The sequence below is a fragment of the Salvia hispanica genome, unplaced genomic scaffold (genome assembly GCF_023119035.1).
Source record: "Salvia hispanica cultivar TCC Black 2014 unplaced genomic scaffold, UniMelb_Shisp_WGS_1.0 HiC_scaffold_362, whole genome shotgun sequence".
NCBI classification, from domain to species: Eukaryota; Viridiplantae; Streptophyta; class Magnoliopsida; order Lamiales; family Lamiaceae; genus Salvia; species Salvia hispanica.
In genome coordinates, this window is record NW_025952094.1 from 25,796 (window position 1) to 46,308 (window position 20,513).

At 34.7% G+C, this 20,513-nt stretch overlaps 2 protein-coding genes and 2 long non-coding RNA genes across 5 annotated transcripts; all 4 read right to left on the reverse strand.

The window, feature by feature from the left end:
* Positions 1-766: 766 nt before the first annotated feature.
* On the reverse strand, positions 767-3,888 carry LOC125199043 (chaperone protein dnaJ 16-like). The gene is made up of 10 exons (XM_048097219.1): positions 3,772-3,888; positions 3,589-3,671; positions 3,367-3,478; positions 3,177-3,281; positions 2,280-2,330; positions 1,710-1,799; positions 1,513-1,621; positions 1,272-1,420; positions 1,139-1,192; positions 767-1,051 (listed from the first exon to the last, which is right to left on the reverse strand). Exons 1-10 carry the CDS (start codon positions 3,850-3,852, stop codon positions 860-862), a joined length of 1,026 nt encoding a protein of 341 aa, XP_047953176.1. The 5' UTR covers positions 3,853-3,888; the 3' UTR covers positions 767-859.
* A 6,963-nt stretch (positions 3,889-10,851) lies between these two features.
* LOC125199044 (zinc finger protein GIS-like) lies at positions 10,852-14,886 on the reverse strand. Its single transcript, XM_048097221.1, has 2 exons — positions 14,823-14,886; positions 10,852-11,468 (listed from the first exon to the last, which is right to left on the reverse strand). The coding sequence occupies exons 1-2, from the start codon at positions 14,884-14,886 to the stop codon at positions 10,852-10,854; spliced, it is 681 nt and encodes a 226-aa protein (XP_047953178.1).
* Positions 14,887-16,299: 1,413 nt separating this feature from the next.
* On the reverse strand, positions 16,300-18,730 carry LOC125199041. Of its 2 annotated transcripts, none has more exons than XR_007172506.1 (4): positions 18,361-18,730; positions 17,613-17,693; positions 17,232-17,294; positions 16,300-16,572 (listed from the first exon to the last, which is right to left on the reverse strand). It is a non-coding gene; the product is annotated as an uncharacterized LOC125199041 (long non-coding RNA). The 2 variants fall into 2 exon arrangements; XR_007172507.1 differs by lacking the exon at positions 18,361-18,730 and adding an exon at positions 18,152-18,170.
* Positions 18,731-19,030: 300 nt separating this feature from the next.
* On the reverse strand, positions 19,031-19,564 carry LOC125199042. Its single transcript, XR_007172508.1, has 3 exons — positions 19,527-19,564; positions 19,192-19,229; positions 19,031-19,095 (listed from the first exon to the last, which is right to left on the reverse strand). It is a non-coding gene; the product is annotated as an uncharacterized LOC125199042 (long non-coding RNA).
* Positions 19,565-20,513: the final 949 nt, after the last annotated feature.

Sequence of the window (20,513 nt, forward strand, 5' to 3'; positions counted from 1 at the left end):
GAGTATGTTTATATTAACGTGAGGGAGAATTTTTTCGAAAAAAGAAATGGACATTTTTTGTGGGCAACTAAAAAGGAAAGTGTGCATTTATTATGAGAGAGAGAGTATTAGTTTTATAATAAAATGTTAGTGAAAAAGTTATGGGAATGTGAGCATTCATTTTATAATCGGACTCCAAAGTTGGACGGATGGAGTATTATATATGAAAATGGCCCATATAAGGGAAAAGTGAATGGACATTTATTGGGAGGCAGGGAAAATGAAAAATGAAAAATGTGACGTCTAATGTGTTTATATCGCCGTGTGAAGTGTACATATTTAGGTTGTCTTAAGTACGTATGGTTTGTACAGATATTTGGTTTTTCATCATGTTTATACATATATTGAAACTGCAAGAAATGAAAAAAAATCAATTTGGAGTGTCACACCTCTTCCTGACCTCCCCCTGATCCCCAGTCTTGACATCCAGCATGCCCACCTTCTCCATAGCCTTGCCGAAATCCTTGAAGAATTTGGTGCCATCCTTGGCGTACATATCCACGATGGGCTTCGTTCGTGGATCCGACGCGAGGATCTGATCGCTGGCCAGCAGACCAAACCCATTCTGCAGATTCACAAAATACGCATTGTCGAACTTCCCAGCCGTCATGGGGTCGTTGAAGGCGGCCAAGGTGGGGTCCTTCCTGTATCCGGCGCAGAGCTTGCGGGGAGCAGTGGGAGACCCCGATGGAGTGGGCCCCGGAGAGCGTCACCATCTCGTAATCTTCAGCTGGAAGACCATACAAAGAAACAGACTGATGAGAGACAAGTAATAGTATTATTACTCAATCCATTCCACAAGGCTTCTTTTTGTCTCCTTTTAGGTGAAGGTTGTACCATTTCTTCTTTTCGACCTCTCTCCTCTAGACTGCTTCTTATCCTTCCCTTGGCAATCATCACCCTCCTTCACTGTGGCTTTATTCTTGCTTCGACTACTACTGCTGCGCTTTATTTGTGGAGCAGTTGTATAAGAAGCATGTATCTCGTTCCTCTGTTGGAGAAGCTCGTCAATCTGCAGAACCACAACTTTTCAGATGACACTAAGATACAGGTGTTGCTCCCTACAATTAGTAGTGGTTTTAACTCGGGCATTACTTACAGCTTGCATTTCTTGAGCGTATCTACTTGTCATCTCGGTGAATTGAGCGAGCACCTGTTAACAATAACGTATGGAAGTAAGTTCCCATGTACCTCGCCATAAAGTGCGAGTACAGATTAGTCTAACAACAAACCTCTCTATATTCGGTTTCAAATTTGGAAAGCTCCACTCTTTTTGACAATATTTGAGCTTCAACAGATCTAAGGTCCTCCTTCTCTTCAGAAAAGATTTCAGCAGAAAGAATTTCTATAGTGTAGCTTACACTTTTAAAAAAATTATCACCTGCAAAATAATTTGAAAAGCCCAACAGACATGAGTAGTAGTCTCTTTCAGGTAGAGATAGATATGAAACAAATTTCAAGGACAAGTCTTACCATAAACTGCAAAATAATGGATGCCGGCTTTGAGTTCAGTTATTTCAAATGGCTGAAATCCATCCAGCTTTCTAAAGAAAGCAGCATCTGGATCTTTCACAGCAGTCGCCTGAAATCAATATAGGGAAGTTATGTGAATGAATTAAGAATGAAGTGGAGGGTTAACGCATGCAGTTGAGCATACCAGATTTACTTACAGAGTTATGGGCAGGGTCCATCCGATATACAGGGAATCCGAGAAAATACATCCCAGCAGATGTAACCTTCCCTGCTTTTGAGCTATCCTCCTATAAACAAAAGTTTATCATGACTAAAGTTGAGAGAATAGAACACCAAACTGAAAATAAATTGCAACAAACTATCACTCCTAAATGGACAAAAGTGCAAGCCTAGTGCCATGTAAACCAAAAACCAATGACTATTCTTAAAAGTAGTCCAAGAGGAGAGGTTTAGTTTTATTCTGAGCATGTATTCCAGGAAAGGGACATGGAAATAACCAATCCAGAGAAAAATAAGTACCATAAATTTCATTTCAGAAAAATATTAATAAAACTATTTCATTTTAATAATACAACTATATGGCAGTCTTTTTATCAGGATAAATGTGGCAAGCTTCCCAGGGGTTCATATCACGTTTATTGAAACCAATGAAAATTTATTCTTTTATTTATTAAAGAAATGATACACTTCTCCCAGGGAACCACGAGATTAGAGACTGAATTATACATCTGATTAAAAAGGTCTACACAGAACGAGGAGAAATAAACCTGTAAAGCAAGGCATAGTCCACCATTCTCTTCCTGATCAAAGTACAATAGCTGAAAAAGACCAACATGGATACATTAAGGCAGCAGGAAGTATATTATTACACCACAGGAAAAGGTTATAATGTGCTGGAGAACTAAAGCAAATTAAAAACTGGTTAGCGTAATTTTGGAAGAATACAGGTTACCCAATAGCATGACCTGTCACCGCAAATGAATGGAAGACCAGGACATTTTGTAAGGACATTTTTCTCTCCATTTAATAAAAGTTAGTAGTACTCGGTACTTATTTTATGGTGGCCGTGGCTAAGATACTACATTGTCATGAAAAGTTGCTGTTATTTTTACCTAATTATATGAGTTTTATAGTATTTCAAAACATATGAGATGAAGGAAGGTTGAAAATATTTCAGAAGACATGGACACAGTTCACGTCTTCTCACAAATATAAATACAAACCTATTGTTGGATCATGTTTGTTATTTATAGAGCAAAATGAGTTTGAAGCCAAAAAATTCCAATAAATATAATTATGAAATTTCAACGCAAACAGTAATAAGCATTATGCTTTCTAATGCCCAAGAAACCCCAAGCTAAGGCTGCATAGAGTTAGCATCTAACATTTAGTTAATAGTATTAACTAGCTACACACAAAAGCTAATAATAAATTAATTGTGAATAGAAAACTAATGCAACTCCCATTTCCAAGAATCTCCACTTATAACGGATGAGAAGACACAATTTCTCAATAACAAAATTGAACGAGAATGATATAAAGCACAACTGAGATATTAGGATATGTCATAATCATTTTCAGATGCTGCATAATCATTTTAAGAACAACTGAACAACATTTTCCATTCTCTAGACAAAGCTGTAAACTGACTAGAATATATATACCTTAAACTTGCTCTTATCTGATGAAGAAACTCGACAAACAAGTCCTGCCTGTGCTTCCTTTTCTGTTATGGTTACAGAATAAAAGTGAGCACATTGCTTCTCAACCTGTTGGGAGAAGAATAATGAATTAGTTTAAACAGAAAAAAATATAAGTATAATATTGCTTACTAATTTAGGGAGATGATTATACCTTCCTGCACAAAGATTGTCCCAGCAGGAGTGGACGAATTGATACTGCCCCATTTAGTGCTTCCTCCAGAACAGTGGCCGATACAGTAGTTTTGATAGGAACTCCAAGTTTACTGATCGCCCAATGAAGTACAGTTTATTTAGGTAAATCAAAAATATAATCCTATAGTTCACAACAAGATTGAAAACATTATAAACAAACTCATTATAAATACCAACCAACCTAAAAATTGCAGCAAACATCGTATTAACAGTTCCTAAACTTGAAAGGTCAAGTTCCAGTTCTTGGCTTTCTGATTCGACAGCCTGAAAAAGGATAAGACATACAACTTCGAGACTGTCAAACAATCAACTAATTAAGGCTCACATTAAATCCTTAGGCTGGGTTGAGTTCACAAACACTAACCTCAAAACCTGCTGTGTCATACTGCCGCCTTTTATCCGTATCAGACAAAATGTTATATGAGAATGTGACCTCTTTGAACATATCCGCAGCTGTAACATCGTTTGCATTTTTGTCCGGTGGTACCTACATTTGTAATACAAACATAACCAAGTAACCAACACATAATCGATCCTGAGAAATACTTCTCAGCATACAACACATTGGGTGGAGACAGAGCATCTCATCATTATTTGTTAGATGAATGGTTTGACAGAGAGAAGACCAAATTTCCTGTATGTTTCATGATCCGTCTTACTGGCTACAACCGGAACATCATACTTTTTGTACTAAAATAAATCATGCCCTTAATCACTACCAAATTTAAATGTTGGGAATTGGAAATTAGGCAATGCAGAAACATAATAATGCTATAGCCTATATGTCATCCGGTATATCTTAAATAGCTGAAATTCATATCAAAACGTAACTACAGAGGTGATAGAAAGCACAACTCAATAATTTACAGCTGGATTTCAACATTAAGCGAAGATCAGAGAAGTAAGTTAACATACTTTAAAGCCAACTTCCGGTAGGCACTCTTTAAATTTTCCCGGTCGGTAGAATTTCTGTTCACCCCCAAAACCTCATAGGGGTCTCTCCGCAGCTGCTTCTCCCCATCCCCTTTCTCAGATTTAGATTTTTGCCCCGGCATTTTCTTTATATGCAAACAAAATAATGAATCAAAGAGGAACAAAACCCAACCAAAGGTCGAATCCTGAATCCATTATACGGATACCCTCATTCTGCTAACAAATATGAGAAAATTTTCAAATTTTCAAATGGAGATATTGAGCTGAAACACAAAAGTCCGAAAACCCTAAATGAAGAAATTGACTTTAAAACATTTCAAATTGGAAACTATTCAGAGAAATTTGAGACAAAATGCATGATTTTATTCGTCGGAGGAGAAAATTTTTTTAAGAAAACCCTAAGCAACAACAGAGCTCAATAGCTGGAGAAAATGGAGGGTAAATTAGGTGGCATTTTCTGTTTTTTAGTTTCTTGTTTTCTTTTGATATAATAGTATGAGGTAGCTGTTTAAAATTCAAATTTATTGCTAGCGCTTGCTACCATGCGCCGTGTGGAGAACTTGTGCAGCAGCAAGGGTATCGTGCGCATCCTGGCGGGTTCACTTTTCTATTAATATTAACCTTGTTTTTCCGAATTTTTAATGAAGGTAATTAATTTATTAATTGATGATTTGGTGAATGCATATGGAGATAAGTGAAGTAGATCGGATTCGTAAGCATAATTGATGAGAAAAAAGGTAAGACATTAATATCGTAATTAATAGGTGTGGTGATGAGAGTGACTGATTTTTGACCTCTTAATTACTCATCACTCATATGATCGCGATCGCTAATTGTCTCATAATTATGCTACAGCCTAAATATCATAAAATTTATTTTCATTTGTTTTTTTTAAATCTCATGGAAATTCTAAATTTTAGAACTTGAAATTGAAATTCAATAAAAATATGGGGCAAAAATCAATTGAAAATTGGTAAGAAGAAAAATTATGCCTGAAAATTGTATCATGTTGACAAAGTACAAGGACACGTTTGACATGAAATATTTGATAAAATGCGATAAATTTTATAATATTTCTATATTATGTTTCAGTAAATATTCATTCAGGGTTAATTAGTGAAGTCCAGTTTTTTTTTAGTGTATTGTGACATAGAAAAAACTGTATATACTACTAGTAATAATTCAATACAACAATTTATTTCGCAATAAATGCACCTGTCGATATAAATAATTGAATACTAGTCCTACAAAAGTGTTGAAGTGGTTTGATGATTGGGCCACTTTGATTGATCGTAGGCCCTCTAACGCAAACGCCGGCCTATTAAACATATTAGCTCGACTACTATATAAACGGGCCAATAAATTATATAGGCCCAAGAAATCAATCATTAATTAATTATTGGTCCCGGGGAAATCAATCATTAATTAAATATTGTTCCAATTAAATTTACAATTTTAAAAAGTTCATTCGGCCTGTAAAGTAGCTGTCAATTTGCTCCCTTTTCTTTAATTGGTAAGTATATATACATACTAGAGTTGCTATTGATGGCATGCACTAAATGTTTGAAGATGGGACGTAGTATTAGTTTAAGTTTGCAATCACAAAGCTTTTATCTTACATTTATAGACGATAAATTCAGCTTAATTGATAAAACGTTTTCCTTCCAACCAATAAAAACTCGTGTTACCACGCCCAAAAAGGTAAATGAGAAATAATTATTAATCTTTTAAAAAAATATCACGTGACATATTGATATATGCACCAATAAAATCACAAAGTGAATTTACTGTGTCTTTATTGTTGGGAATTAAAAATGAGATTTGTAGGATGTGAACCTTAAATCTTTTAATTAAGTTCATACCTTGGATGTCTCGGCATGAGTTTTTTAGATAGAGACTCGGATCGTAATTATATCGTTATATATCTCAAGAGTAGTGATATGGGGCAAGTGTTCATTAAGACGATAAGCTGAGAAACAAATATCCTTACAAGATTAAGAAAATCAAAGGCGATATTCATCTATGTAATATTTGAAATTCATCCAGATTTTACATCACTATATGAATGAATTACTTCACTATAAGATGATGGGGTAAAATTATCATTTAACAAATGAAAATTGAGTTAAATTTGAAAAACATATCTTTTTTCAAAATTCATCCTCGCGACTCTTTTCCTTCTCTCTCATCATTTCGCCAATCCTCTAATAAAAATCTAGGGTTCAATCGTTCGTCGTCATCGATCTTCGTCGCCTCCTTCTATGCGTTCACTCTCACTCTTCTCTTCCGTCTCTTTGGTGTTTCGAATAATTCGTCGCTCAGCTCCTCACCGCGATCGTACTTTCGGTGCGCTACTACGCTCATTTCTCTCATTTCCAAATTCTCCTTTTGCTCGCCATCGCTCTTCTCCTCTTATCTAAACCTCAAATTCTCACCCTCAACACCGATTCACTCCGCCGTCGTCGTCGCCTCATTTCGTTTTCCTCAACATCCAATTCTCTCATTCCGTCGTCGAATAATGGACTCAAATCGAAAGATTTTTCAAAATGTAAGTTGTCCTACCAATTTCGAAGTGCTTAAAGTGAAGTGTTTATGATCCTTGCTTATAGTGTACTATTTTTCATTTCGTGAAGTAAAACGTGCTTAGTGTGAAGTATTCCATAGTTAGAGTGAAGTGTTTGTGATCCGTGCTTGTAGTGCACTATTTTTCATTTCGTGAAGTATTTCATGTAGAGTGAAGTGTTTGTGATGCATGCTTATAGCGATCTATTTTTTCATTTCATTGAAGTAAAATGTGCATAGAGTGAAGTATTTCATGGTTAGAGTGAAGTGTTTGTGATGCATGCTTATAGCGATCTATTTTTTCATCTCGTTAAGTAAAACGTGTTTAGAGTGAAGTATTCCATGCTTAGAGTGAAGTGTTTGTGATCCTTGCTTACAAGTGCACTATTTTTTCCATTTCGGGAAGTAAAACGTGCTTAGAGTGAAGTGTTTGTGATATGTGCTTATAGTGCACTATTTTTTCATTTCGGGAAGTAAAACGTGCTTAGAGTGAAGTGTTTGTGATCCTTGCTTATAGTGCACTATTTTTTCATCTCAATGCAGAAACGTGCTTAGAGTGAAGTGTTTGTGATCCTTGCTTATAGTGCACTATTTTTTCATCTCGATGTAAAATGTGCATGAGTGAAGTATTCCATGGTTAGAGGAAGGAAGTGTTTTACCCTTTTTGGAACCTTGCTTATAGTGCACTATTTTTTCATCTCGTGAAGTGTTTGTGATCCTTGTTTATAGTGCACTAATAAATGTTAAGAGTGAAGTATTTTACCTTGGTTGATTCAATTTATGCTTAGAGGAAGTATACGATGTATGTCTTATAGTGTTTTGGTTTTCTCGATTTCAGGAAGTGTATAACCTTTAGAGGAAGTATATGATGATTGTTACTATGGTGAGCGGAACAAGATTGGAAATGTATTGCCTAAAAGAAGCAAGGGGAATACTCCAAAAGCTAAGAGCACAATTGCATTGCATTAATGCAAACCATGAGTCATTGAATAACTGCGACAACATCAAAACATTATCAAGAATGTAGCAACAACACGAAGATAGATGGGAAAATGATTTAAACTCGCTTCATGACCATTTGTATGAAACTGATATGGTTCATAATATGTATCATTTAGTTCAATATAAAGCTCATTCGTTTCAATTAAATTCAATATTATGTTAGACTATTTACTTCACGCGGGCATATTTGCTTCACTATAAACATATTTACTTCACCGTAATTCATCGAAGTTATTATACTTCACTATAAGCATATAATAGTTCACTATATGCACAATATACTTCATCGTGGGGAAAAAATAGTAAACAATAAGGCATGTTCAATTTACTTCAATATATGCACAATATATTTTCATAAAAATAAAAAATACAAGAGAATATAAGACGTGCAAAATATACTTCACTTTATGCTCAATATACTTCACTATATGCACAACATACTTCACTTTATGTTCGATACTTGTTAATTATTTAACAAAATATAGTTCACAACTTAAAATTGTGATCTCGATAAATTTTGGTATGAAGCTAACAACTATAGTAGTGAACTAAAACAAGTACGCAATGAACTATACATATGTAAGAAGTGAACTAAAACAAGTTTGCAACAAAATAAAACTCACTTAACATGTACGCATTGAACCAAAAACTAGAAAAAATTGAACTAATAATAAGCTAATAATGAAATAAAACTCACGTTTAGTGGACTAAAACATGTACACGAACTAAAAATATGATGTTTGATATTTTAGTGAAGAATATAGTTTAAAGTGTACGCTTTTTTCATTTCGTGAAGTATATTGAGCATATAGTGATGTATATTGTGCTTATAGTGAAGTATATTCCAATGCCTTATAATGTACCATTTTTTCATTTCATGAAGTATATTGTGCATATAGTGATGTATATTGTGATTATAGTGAAGATATTCGATGCCTTATAATGTACCCTTTTTTCATTTCGGAAATATATTGTGCATATAGTGATGTATATTGTGATTATAGTAAGTATATTATGCATGCCTTATAATGTACCATTTTTTCATTTCAGTTGAAGTATACCGAGCATATAATATGTATATTGTTCATATAGTAAGTATATTCTCATATCCCGATTAGTCCGGTCCGTGGTAAATCCCAAGAAATCGACTCTATTTTACCTAATGGATTTGGCAACGCCGATATGTAGCAATTCATTCCTCAATGTGATCTAATTATAAATTGTATGATCATGTTTACTCACTATATTGTGGGTTGCTTAACAATATGATTTACTACATCACTATAAGCATAATATGGTTCAACCGTCGTAATATACTTCATCGAAGGTAATATACATCAATATAAGTGCACCATTTCAATCATCTCATGATTAATTCATGAGTTCAAAATTTTCCTTTAGAGTTATTCTCTCGATCCTCTCTCGAAGATGATGAATCAATCAAGTAATATTTGTCCGGAATTGGTATTGAGACACATGATCGTGATGGAGTTTACACAATGGGTTTCGCACTGCAAATTTGGGATGATCGACCACATTCAATTGAAGACGTGAAATCTATTAGCCATAGACTCTGATCAAATTTTAAAATCGATGGTCGAAAGGTAGAGTCGATCTCAAATTTTAGATTGAATCGTTTAATTGATCGCAAGTTGAGCAAATTAGAATTGATTGCGATTCATGTGAAAATTTAACGAGAATCGATCGCAATTTGAGTGAAATCTAATGCAATATTGATTGTTAATGAAAAAAAACAAAATATGAGAAGAATTCATCATGAAATCGGATAAGTTGATCGTGAAATTTGGAATGATATCGAATCATCGAATATCCTATGGAAATCACGATCCATATGAAATATGAGACAAATTATTATTTCCAAAAATGCCCCTACTCACTTATTTCTTTATTAAATATGGACGTTTGGTTCAACATATAGATTAATATGGATTATTATGATGTGTGGCTGAAATTTGTTCTTTAGTTATACAATTAAAATTAGTTAGACCTTGATCACTCCTCTATGCTATAGCCTATACTTATAGTCTACCTCTTCCTTATTTTCCGTGAATATTAAAACCAGACCAAGTTGAATGTTGTATGATACATAAATAATAGTCTGACATATATAGTGTGATCGGAGAATGTATATACTATATGCTAGCTTCCTGATCTGATGGGTATAGCCAGGACGGATCTAATGTGCAAGGAGGAGGGGCAAATGCGCTCCCTCAAAATTTTATATCTATGTACAAATTCTATTGTAGAAAAAAATTAATATTAGTTTCTTCTTTAAATGCCCCTCCTCAAGCACTTCAAATATCCCCACATGTATTTTTGCCCTTCTATGATCATTTTCTAGATCCGTCCCTCGGGCGTAGCTTAACTAGCTACCAGCAACCTTATTTTTTTAAGCATGTATTATTATAACTATTCTGAAAAATTTATTAATTATTGTTGTTGTGGTATATGGCATTATATCAATTACATACCATATGCTATTTCACACGGCAACATTTATATTAAAATTTCCTTCCATATTAAAACATGGAGTAACAACGAATTCACATCTCTCGTGTTTTTTCCATCCATTATTAAAATAATACCAGCTATAAAAGCGAGAAAAAATTCGCTGATTATGTTTGCGTCTCCATATAGTTAAATAAAGAATATTTAATATAAAAATTAATATATATTGCGACATAACATAAAATAAAAACGATCGTATATAATCATAACAAAGAAAAATGGCATTCAAAAGTTGATCATAAGCAACTATGCATCTTTTCATTAATTCATCATATTCCTCTTCAAATTAAAGAGCTACACAGTTGCAAACCCTAACTTAAAAGATAAATTTTGGGCTTTCACACCCCTAATTTTGAAGAAAAATGAGGCCCTATCCCTATATATATAGATATAGAAAGAAAGAAAGTAACGTATAAATTCAAATTGTAGACTGTAAACTCAACCCTAATTGAAGATCCAAATTCTTCCTGGTACAATTCTTATTTGAATTAGGCAAGGATGAACCCTTGTTGATTATGAGGGGCCTCGTTGAAGCATGCGTGAGACTAAACGCACGCGTGTCTTGATGAAGTGAAACACGGTCAACCCCGGCCCATGATCTTGAGATCTCGGGACCGCTAAAGCTGATCTGCGGCTGCTGATCCTCGTAAGCTGAAAATTCGGGAGGATGGGATGATGGATCATAAAACCATGCAGAATTTGATCCATAACTATTTTGACTATTGTTGTTGTAGTAAAAAGGTTGAATGTAGCAATTGATGCTGGCCTTTCTTGCTTGAAGCTGCAGCCTCTTTTTCCTCAGCCTTTCCTTCTTGTGTGCATTTTGGTGCCCTCCTAAAGCCTGCGAGTTTGCAAACGCCTTCAAGCAGTATTGGCACTCGAATTTCCTGTCCTCCGCCTCGGTGGGGCCCGCTTTGTCGGTCACCGTGGAGGAGCCTGACGAGTTGACACTCTCGCCGCGATCTGACCACCCTTTGTTGTTGTTGTTGTTGGCATCGTGATCAGATTGATCGAGCTCGACTCGAATAGCTTTAGCTTTTTATTGCAATTCGAATTTTCTTGGGAGGAAGAGTAGGCACTATTTTTTCCCATGATCTTGAATTGAAATAATATTTATGAATTTGAGAAGGGAGAGTTGGAAGGTGTGTGTTGAAATGATAATGTTGTGCCCTTTCTTATATAGCAAAGAAATATGCTATTGGTTATAGAGTATGCATTGTATCTCCAAAATAGGAATAGTTTTAATAATTGTATATAGGAAAGAAAGGTCAACAAAAAATAAAGGATAAAAAGGAATAGTCAGATAAGGGAAGTTAATTTGTCTGATGCTAAGATATTGTTTAATAAACGGTACACTTGAAGCTTTAATTTTTTTCTTCCCACCAAAGAGGATTCAGTGTGTGTCTAATTTAAGAAAGAATTCCATGTTTCGTAACCACTTTAAATAAATTATTGTAAGTGTACAGTTATGGTACCACTTGATCAAATTCAAAAAAATAACACAAATATTCCATGCTTAGAGAGGTGGAAAAATGGGTTAACTTTTATTAAAATAATAGTGAATATCATTATTTAATGGGGGAAAAAGTCAAAAGAAAGATGGGGATGCAATCACCTGGAAGGATGGCGATCTAGCTTTGCAACAAATCTACCACACTCTACTAAAAAATTCATTAAAAAATATTACTTTGATTGACCAACTAATTAGTGGGTTCATGGATAAATCATTTATTCTCTAACCAAAGCTAATAAACAAACTAGAAAAATCTTGATTAACTAAATATGTTCAGGTGTCAAGTCCCATCCTCTACAGTCCCACACATTACAATATTATTGATTGATTGATTATCACTGTAGCTTTTGATTATTCAGCACTTAACCGAAGGTTCGTCATGATAATCCACACACTAATTCCGCAATAAATAAATCAAAGTAAAATTAATGACAAATATAATATTCTACATGTTTTAATCTTGACCATGTTTCTTGGATGCATTAATTAAAAAAAAAAAAAAGTGGGTTAGAGCTAGAGTAGTTCGCTAAACAAAGGAATATCAAGAAGTGGGCAATGATGTAAGAAAAATTATATATAATTTAATGATTAAGGTCTTCAACCAAATCTGAGCAAATCTTCTTAGAGCAAGCAAAACCCTATATTTTATGCCCCAAAAGCATATGTTTAAGGTGAATCCAGTCATCATCTTGTATTAATCAAATGAATTTGGGTTGGACAGTTGTTGAGATTTGGACCCACATAGGTTTGGCTTTGGGGCATGTATATAAATAAATTTAGATTGTGTTGTCATTCCATTGTCTCTTAATATATCTTCAAGGTGGACTATATCTTCCACCGATAAATCTTCTCATTCTCATCAATTATAATTCAAATTCCCACTCTTTGTTTATTTAGTGTTTATTCACCCTTTTTCTAGTTTGTTCCCAATTGCTTTTTTTGATCCGGCTTTAGAGAAGAAATTCTAAATAGGCATGCTATTCTCAATCATTTTGAATTACAGTATTCACTATTTAATTAATTACATATATACAGTGAACTGATATTCTCCGTGGCCGGTTGCACCAATTCTTTTGATTAATTTAATCAATAATATATTGGCAATTGCATTTTCTCTTCACTATTCTCTCTCATTCAATCAAATGTTGTTTCAATTATATTTTCTATCAATACAATTGTTCTTGCTCTAGGAAGTCTAAGGAGAGGTAGCTAGGGTTAGGTGGGTGGGTGGGTAATTTTCTCGTGATTGATTTCTTCTCATTTTCCTCAATCTAATCTGATTTGATAGAAAAAGGTGGGCCATTGTGGTTCTCCTCCCCAAGAAACTAATTTTCATATTCATTGTATCATAGCGGTTTAGGTAAAATAAAAAAACGTGAAGTAACAAATAAATAGAAATATTAAGAGTCAGTTTTGGAAGATCCTGATTTGATATGATATAACTTTGATTTAATTGATGAAAGGCGTCCAAACATCACACTAATCATGTCTTTGATAATTAGCATTAATGAAGTAGTTAATTATACATGTAATGTTATCGCTTGGAAGAGAAGTATATCGCTTTGGAAAAGTTGCACCATATAGTACTCCAGTATGTTTTTTGTCCTACTTTCACAAACTCAATTTCATTCTCACGCAATTAATTAGTGAATAGGTTACCAAGATTAAATTGTAGGAGTAGTATTGTATTGTTATAACCGATCTAACTAACTATATATTATTCCCGATTTCCCTCAATAGATGTAAAATTAAAATATTATCATTTGGTAACTAAAACACTATAAGATGATATATTAATCAAGATTCTTATATGATATTAGTATTAATCAAGATTCTTAATTATATGCATTCTGAAACTTTAAAATCAAATATCGTCATATAATTGGTGCATGGTTGTCTTTCAACTTTTGTGTACATCACATAAAAGTGATATAGTTCCCAGTAGGATTTATTCTAAATTAATTAGCAAACAATCTTATTTTGAAGAAATCTGAAAGTAAAAATAACACAGTAGGATTTATGGGTATATAGTAGTGTGTATTTAAGCTTCAAGTTGAATCATATCATACAATCGGCCAAATTTAAGTATTTAAAAAATAGCGCACATCAATCTATTTTCTATTCAACCTCTATGAAATACGGAGTAATCTCTAATTATATAATTTTTATATACATTTCTCCATTCATGACAGTAACTTGATACCGAAATTACTAAAATTATATTCATACATTACATAAGCAATTATCTTTTATTGCATTGGCGCATTAGTTATCTAAATGAATATATCCAGTTATCCACTCGTCAATCAAGCAAAGTTATTGGCTAATTTTTGTAGTTGGTGTTCAAGTCAATGCAGGTACAGAGTATTGAATTTTTCTACCATCATTATTATTGATTACGTTTAAAACTAATGCTAATTATCAACAAGGATGATATTTGAAATTAAGAAAGCCAAGATTGACACTTAACTGCACTAAATAAAACTAGGGATTAAAGTTGATGGGAGGAGAATCTTTTGTGATAAATTAAGAAAATAAAAGAAACGAAGGACATTATAGATGAGGACGTCGTCAATTTAAAATAATAATCTAGTTATTAATGTTCAATTGTTAATCAACTGTTTGAGGTTTTGTCCTGTGTGGAGATATTCGAAATCGCAAAACTCATTTGAAATTTCCCTTTCCCCCATTTGCCTGCCAAAACTCTAGCCTTTTTTTTTACTAACACGTCTCTCTCTCAAAAATCAGTTCACATGATGCACATATATATCGATTGATAGTTCTATATTTAGACAAAAATAAATTAGGCCTATTAATTTGATCGTGTTATATTTAATTCCCTTTGATTTTAATCTGTTGGAACCATTAGTGATTACAGTTATACACCATAATGCCTTTGATTCTTATTCCAATTTTATCCTCCGAAAAAAGAACCGACATTACTTAGAGAGATATAATACTTTTATGTATTCATAAAATAATAGGAAAATTTTCCCAATAATATTGCAAACCTTTCAGTGAACCAAACACAAATCTTACTTGTATACTACTCCTCCGTCCCATAGTAATTGTCACTCTTTTCCAATTTGGTCCTTTTCACAATAATTTTCGCATTTCATTTTTACCATAAATGGTAAGTAGGTCCCGTATTCCACTAACTCACTTCACTTATATTTTATTAAAAAAACTAATATAAAAATGGTCCTCATATTCTAATAACTTTTCCAACTAATTTTTCTTTATATTTCTAAAACATGTTCATAATAAGAGTAGCAATTATTGTGGGACAACAATTATTGTGACGAGGGAGAATAGAGTATAATAGTATTCGCTAATTCAATCAATCTTGATAATAAAGAGGTACTAATGTGGTATAAAATCCATCCAATCTCTCACTCTCTTACACACACACATGTGTGTCCAATGGTAATTGGATTATGCAAGAATGTGCATACAACAGTGTTTAATATAGAGCATGACAAGTGCAAATCTATCAACTATCCACTCGAATTAGTCAACATGTAACCATGTGAAACATAAGCCGTAGTACCCACTGCAATCACTCAACAAAATACTTATCATCAATATCACTTGGTCAAAATAAATCCATGTAAATATTTAATTGCAATTTCTACACAACAATCACCACCGTTTTTCGTTTTCCTCACGTTCCATGATATTTCCTAAATAAGGCATCGAGTTATGGTTGAAAACACAAGGGTCGAGTTCAAATGTGCATGAATCTTCAAACGTAAAAAGTCTAATTTGGCTAACTTCCAAAATACACGAGAAATGCTAGGTTAAATGATTCTGATCATAGTTGTAAGCTGCAACTAACTAGACAGACCCATGATTTTTTTCAAGCGCTAAATGAAAATTCTTTTCTGCAGCAACAGTTCAATCGTCATCATTTTACAAAATGATCGGATAGAGATGGAAATGAAAAAGGCGAGGTGTAGAAAAATAGTGACGATTCCTAGTCTTTCTCTCTTGAGATAAGATATGAAAAAGATGTCAACTCCATACTCACTCTTTACACAGAATATTTAGCAACAGTTAAAAGCAGCTTCTTTCACTTCTCCAATAGTCCTTTTTCACTACATTCAATCGCACTTTATCAAAATCATATGTAATAAAGGTGATTATACAGCTGTGATTCTGCATCACTCACGCCAAAAACAACATGCATAAGCACCAATCTTCTTGTGCCTGTGTTGGGACCCTTAAAATAATTACTACAACTAGTTCTGAGAAATTACTGTTGCTGTAGTTTGGTCAAAATATAGGGACAGTGCACAACAAAAACAGGGCAGCTTTGTGGCACATACCACATTTTCACATGGTGCTGGGATATGCATCAGAGGAGAGTATCAAAATACAAAATCAACCCAAGTGAATCTGTTACATGGAAAAAGGATGAAAAATGTATCGCAGTGTATGAACAATGCTCAACAAAATGAGTATCTTGGAAGCCAAATACAAAAGTATGGGATCTGCTAGGTAAGTTCTCCAACTAATGTTTTTCGGCAGTGATGCTCCAAGTAACCCCATACACTTCACATGATCGCATCATACTGGTTGCTTCAAACGAGGTTGCAATGCGAGTAGGATCTTCTTCCTTGGCCCCTGCAATTAGTAAGCCTTATATAGGTGAAACTGAAAACACAAACTGAGAATAGGCATTGATGGTTAACAGTTAGACTTATGACGATATCTTATCCAGAGGGACATGTATAAGGTGTTAATAGTTCTAAAGCCCAAAAATCAAGCATCAACATGTCATTCTAAACCCCGGATGGTACCCCAATAGATGCGTGTCTAAATTTGTCTTGATGGTAGCAGCCCCACATGCCCAAATATGGTTAATCAATGCACTAGAGAATACTGAAATGTCATTTAGAGCATTTAGAACAATGAAAAGTTCAAGCAGACCACAAACACAGAACTACATACAGCATGTTATTTTGGAAAGGTTCGGAACAGACGTATATAGAAATTCTAAGATGTTAGATTTTCCGTGTAAACTAGGCTTCTTTTTTTACATTGGGGGAGTGATATCCAAGATGAGATGAGACATTGTCATATATTAAAAGTGGGTTTTTCATCACATGGTAAAAAAGGGTATGTGTTTCCTCCCTCCCACCCAAAATGAATCAAAAAGAAAAACTATAAATACTATCAAACAATATCAGTTAGATATAACAATGAACAAGCACACAACTCACTTCTAAATTACACTACCAATAAGGTGTATACACAAAAGCACTTTTGGTTAGGGAGGTTACCATAGGTATTCCCATCTCCTTAAGGTCTCTTTCAGTCATTCGCTTCAAAGAATACATGTCCACCTGCAGGAAAGTATCAAATGTTAGTTAATTAACCGGATTATCATACTTCCTGATTTGGTAAACAAACTGATCCTACAAGGTTATAGCTGCCCAACAGGCATACAGCCATACACCCTTCTAACAGTCACCAACAATATTCTACAAGCTCCAGTAAAAAGACATTTCTTTTTTTCATACCCCAAGGAGGAGGTGAATTTTCTTTCTTTGTATCTCTTATTTTAGTTTCTTAGACAGACTCCACGTCCATGCTGTAAAAGATAGCTAGCATTGGGAACTGAATGTGCAGGGAAGTCACAGAAATCACAAAAGATTACGTACCTCCTCAGCCTTAAAGATAACAGTAAATTTTTCAAGACCCAATGTATGCAAGAACCTGTCTACTGTGACTTCATCATCCACCTGCAAGTACAAAAGCCAATGAGAGGAGAAATATGGACTTTGCAAGAAAACCATAACAAACTTCAAAAACTAAGCCTTCAGTATTTTTGAGAAATTGTTAGTTTCATCAATTAATAAAGGGACCAGAGATGATAAACCTCTGACTGCTTAGGGCAAGAAATTTTATAGCAATGGAAGACAAAAGTGGCATAAACTGAATAAGATAATTCTTAAGTCCATTTAAGAAGAACCACACTCAGGGCCACAATAGAGAGCAACCTAACAAACTAGGTGCCCTAAACGGTTTTGTTCCATACAACAGAAGTGACGAAGTTGGTCCTCAGTATGTTCCAAGAGGAAGACTCGCATACTTATATGTTTATGTTACCAAAAGGGCAGACTATTCAGACAGGTGGGTGACCATCATGTTGAATCATATTCGCAATCATACACCGACATTGATACTTGTTAATAAGCACCAGTTCTAGGTTTAGAAACTATCCAAGGCTTTCATCATCAAATGCCCCTTCAACTTTCTTGGTGCCTTGTAGTCTGATTCCAACCCAGGCTTATAGCAGTTCCAACATAATATCTAAGCAAAAGCTTGTTCAAATAAATAAACTACATAGTAGATCTGCAGAAATGGCACAAAGACTAATGGGTTAAACATAATAGTAAGAAGACTAACCACATATGAACTTTTTGCATGAAACTCCCAGACCGAGGAAGTGAGGAGGCCACTGGTGTCATGGACTTCATCTGCCCTACAGGTGGAGCCCTTTTAGTCATGAGAGACGAACTCATGGGCCTTGAAATATCAAAAGCATCTTTACTCATATATGTGCTTGTCCTAGAATCGTCATATGAGGTAGCTGCAAATCTTCTCGGCAAAATTTCATCCTTCTTTGGTGCAGTAAGAACTCTAGAAGTTGATAAAGATTCATCAGGTGATCTTCGCCTTAAACTGTCCAATGTCCAGGGAGAATAAGAAGTAATCCCAGAGTCCATTCTGGTCACAGTAGTTGAAGGTCTATGTTCTGGCATGGACGTCTGGCATTCTGTGCCTCAAAATAGCTTCTTCCACCATCCCCCATTTCCAGAATGTGTTGTTTTCTTGGATCAGGGGCATGCCCAGCCCTGTATTCAGGAATATGCATGCTAGCATTCCTTGCTACAGGTGTTAAATCTGCCATCCATTGTCTCTGTAAAGTGCTGCCTGCCATCTCTTGGTTCCGGAAAACGATTTTAGTGTCTTTTGGCTCGGGCATCCTGTCCCTTGCAGCTACACTATTCATAGAAGATTGAGCAGGCCTTGATAAAATGTTGCGGAGATCCCCACCATTCTGCTGGCCGTTTTTATTTTGCTTCAGTCCTTTCTTTTGCATGATTTTGTACCGAAGATCACCCTTACTAAGATGCATGTCTTTTATTCAATTGAAATCACCAAATTTAAAAATTATTCACCAACCAAAACCAAATGAGTATTGAAGAATCTTAAATACAAAGACAAGCTAGTTACCATCAAAATCATCTGCAGGCCTGCCATCTTTCCGCAGCCTGCATAACATGATTGCAAAAATTTAAAAGGTAGTTTCTAATAAACAAAGATTTACTATTTTATTAGCTTTCAGTTTCATAATAATTTAAGACCTCTTCTTTCATGCTGACAATTTATGAGGTCCCTTTTAGTAGCCAATCATTATTACAACATTCCAAAGGCTGCATACTATGCACAAAAGCCAGTTTGCCCAGCAAAGTGAACTTTTTACTATGAAAGAGTTGTTGCCAATTTCTAATAAGAACACGAATCATAATCCGTTAACCGTGAATGGTTGATAAACACGAGAAACAGACCTTTTATGATTATCTTCAGAAGATGAATCAACATTACTCCCAAAAGCCTCTCCCCGAACTGGCCTTTTGCTTCCTACAGGTGGATGCTCATCAGTGAAAGTGCTAGCCAATGAACTTCCAGGTCTTTTCACAACCTACAGCAAAGGAAGAATCACAATAACATCACATAATGCAACGGCTTCGAATATGCATCCGAAGCATATTGCATTAAACCTTTTCTTCTCTTCAAATTGTAAACTACATTAGCATCTCACTATGCACAATCAAGTTGTTCTAAAGCAAGTAAATACACATAAACCGACTCCGGATTAATGCCGTATCGTAAATCACGAACATCACAATTGACAAAAGTAGCAATTTTCCCGAACAAAAAAATTCCCCCAGCTCGAAAGGAAAATTAATGAAAGCTTGAAATTAGACAACCAATAAACAACAAAATTACCCGCTGCGTCCCAGGGTGATGGTAACCCGAGACCTAGAAGCCCCCGACATTTAACCCTCCAAAATCGTCGGAAGATTGAATCGGAAACTGAACTACGTATGCGCCTTCAACAGAATCCAGAACCCCCAATCAAACAGATGGTGCTGATTTAATATTTAGGGTTCTTCTTCGCTGTGAGTGAACGAGAGATTTCATCATGGTAAATCGGAAATGCGAAAGTAGGGATCTGGGTAGCGCGTGAATGTTGCAGGCGTGCGATAAGATTTTGAAAATACACCCAAATCGAGTAGGGGATGAAACCACGAGTTTGGGCCTATTATATGGGGTTCGATTTGGGCTACCTAAATTTGTGTAAACACTACAAAGTGCTACTCAAATAAAATATAAAATAAAAATTAAAAAAAAAAAATAAAATTTGTATTCGTACATGTCCCCTTTTTTACATGAAATTGAAAGGCCCAATCTGTATAAAATTTTCTTCGAAAAAAAAATACACAATTATTCATTAAACTTGAAATTTTTTTTTTTTTCAGAAAACTTTTGTT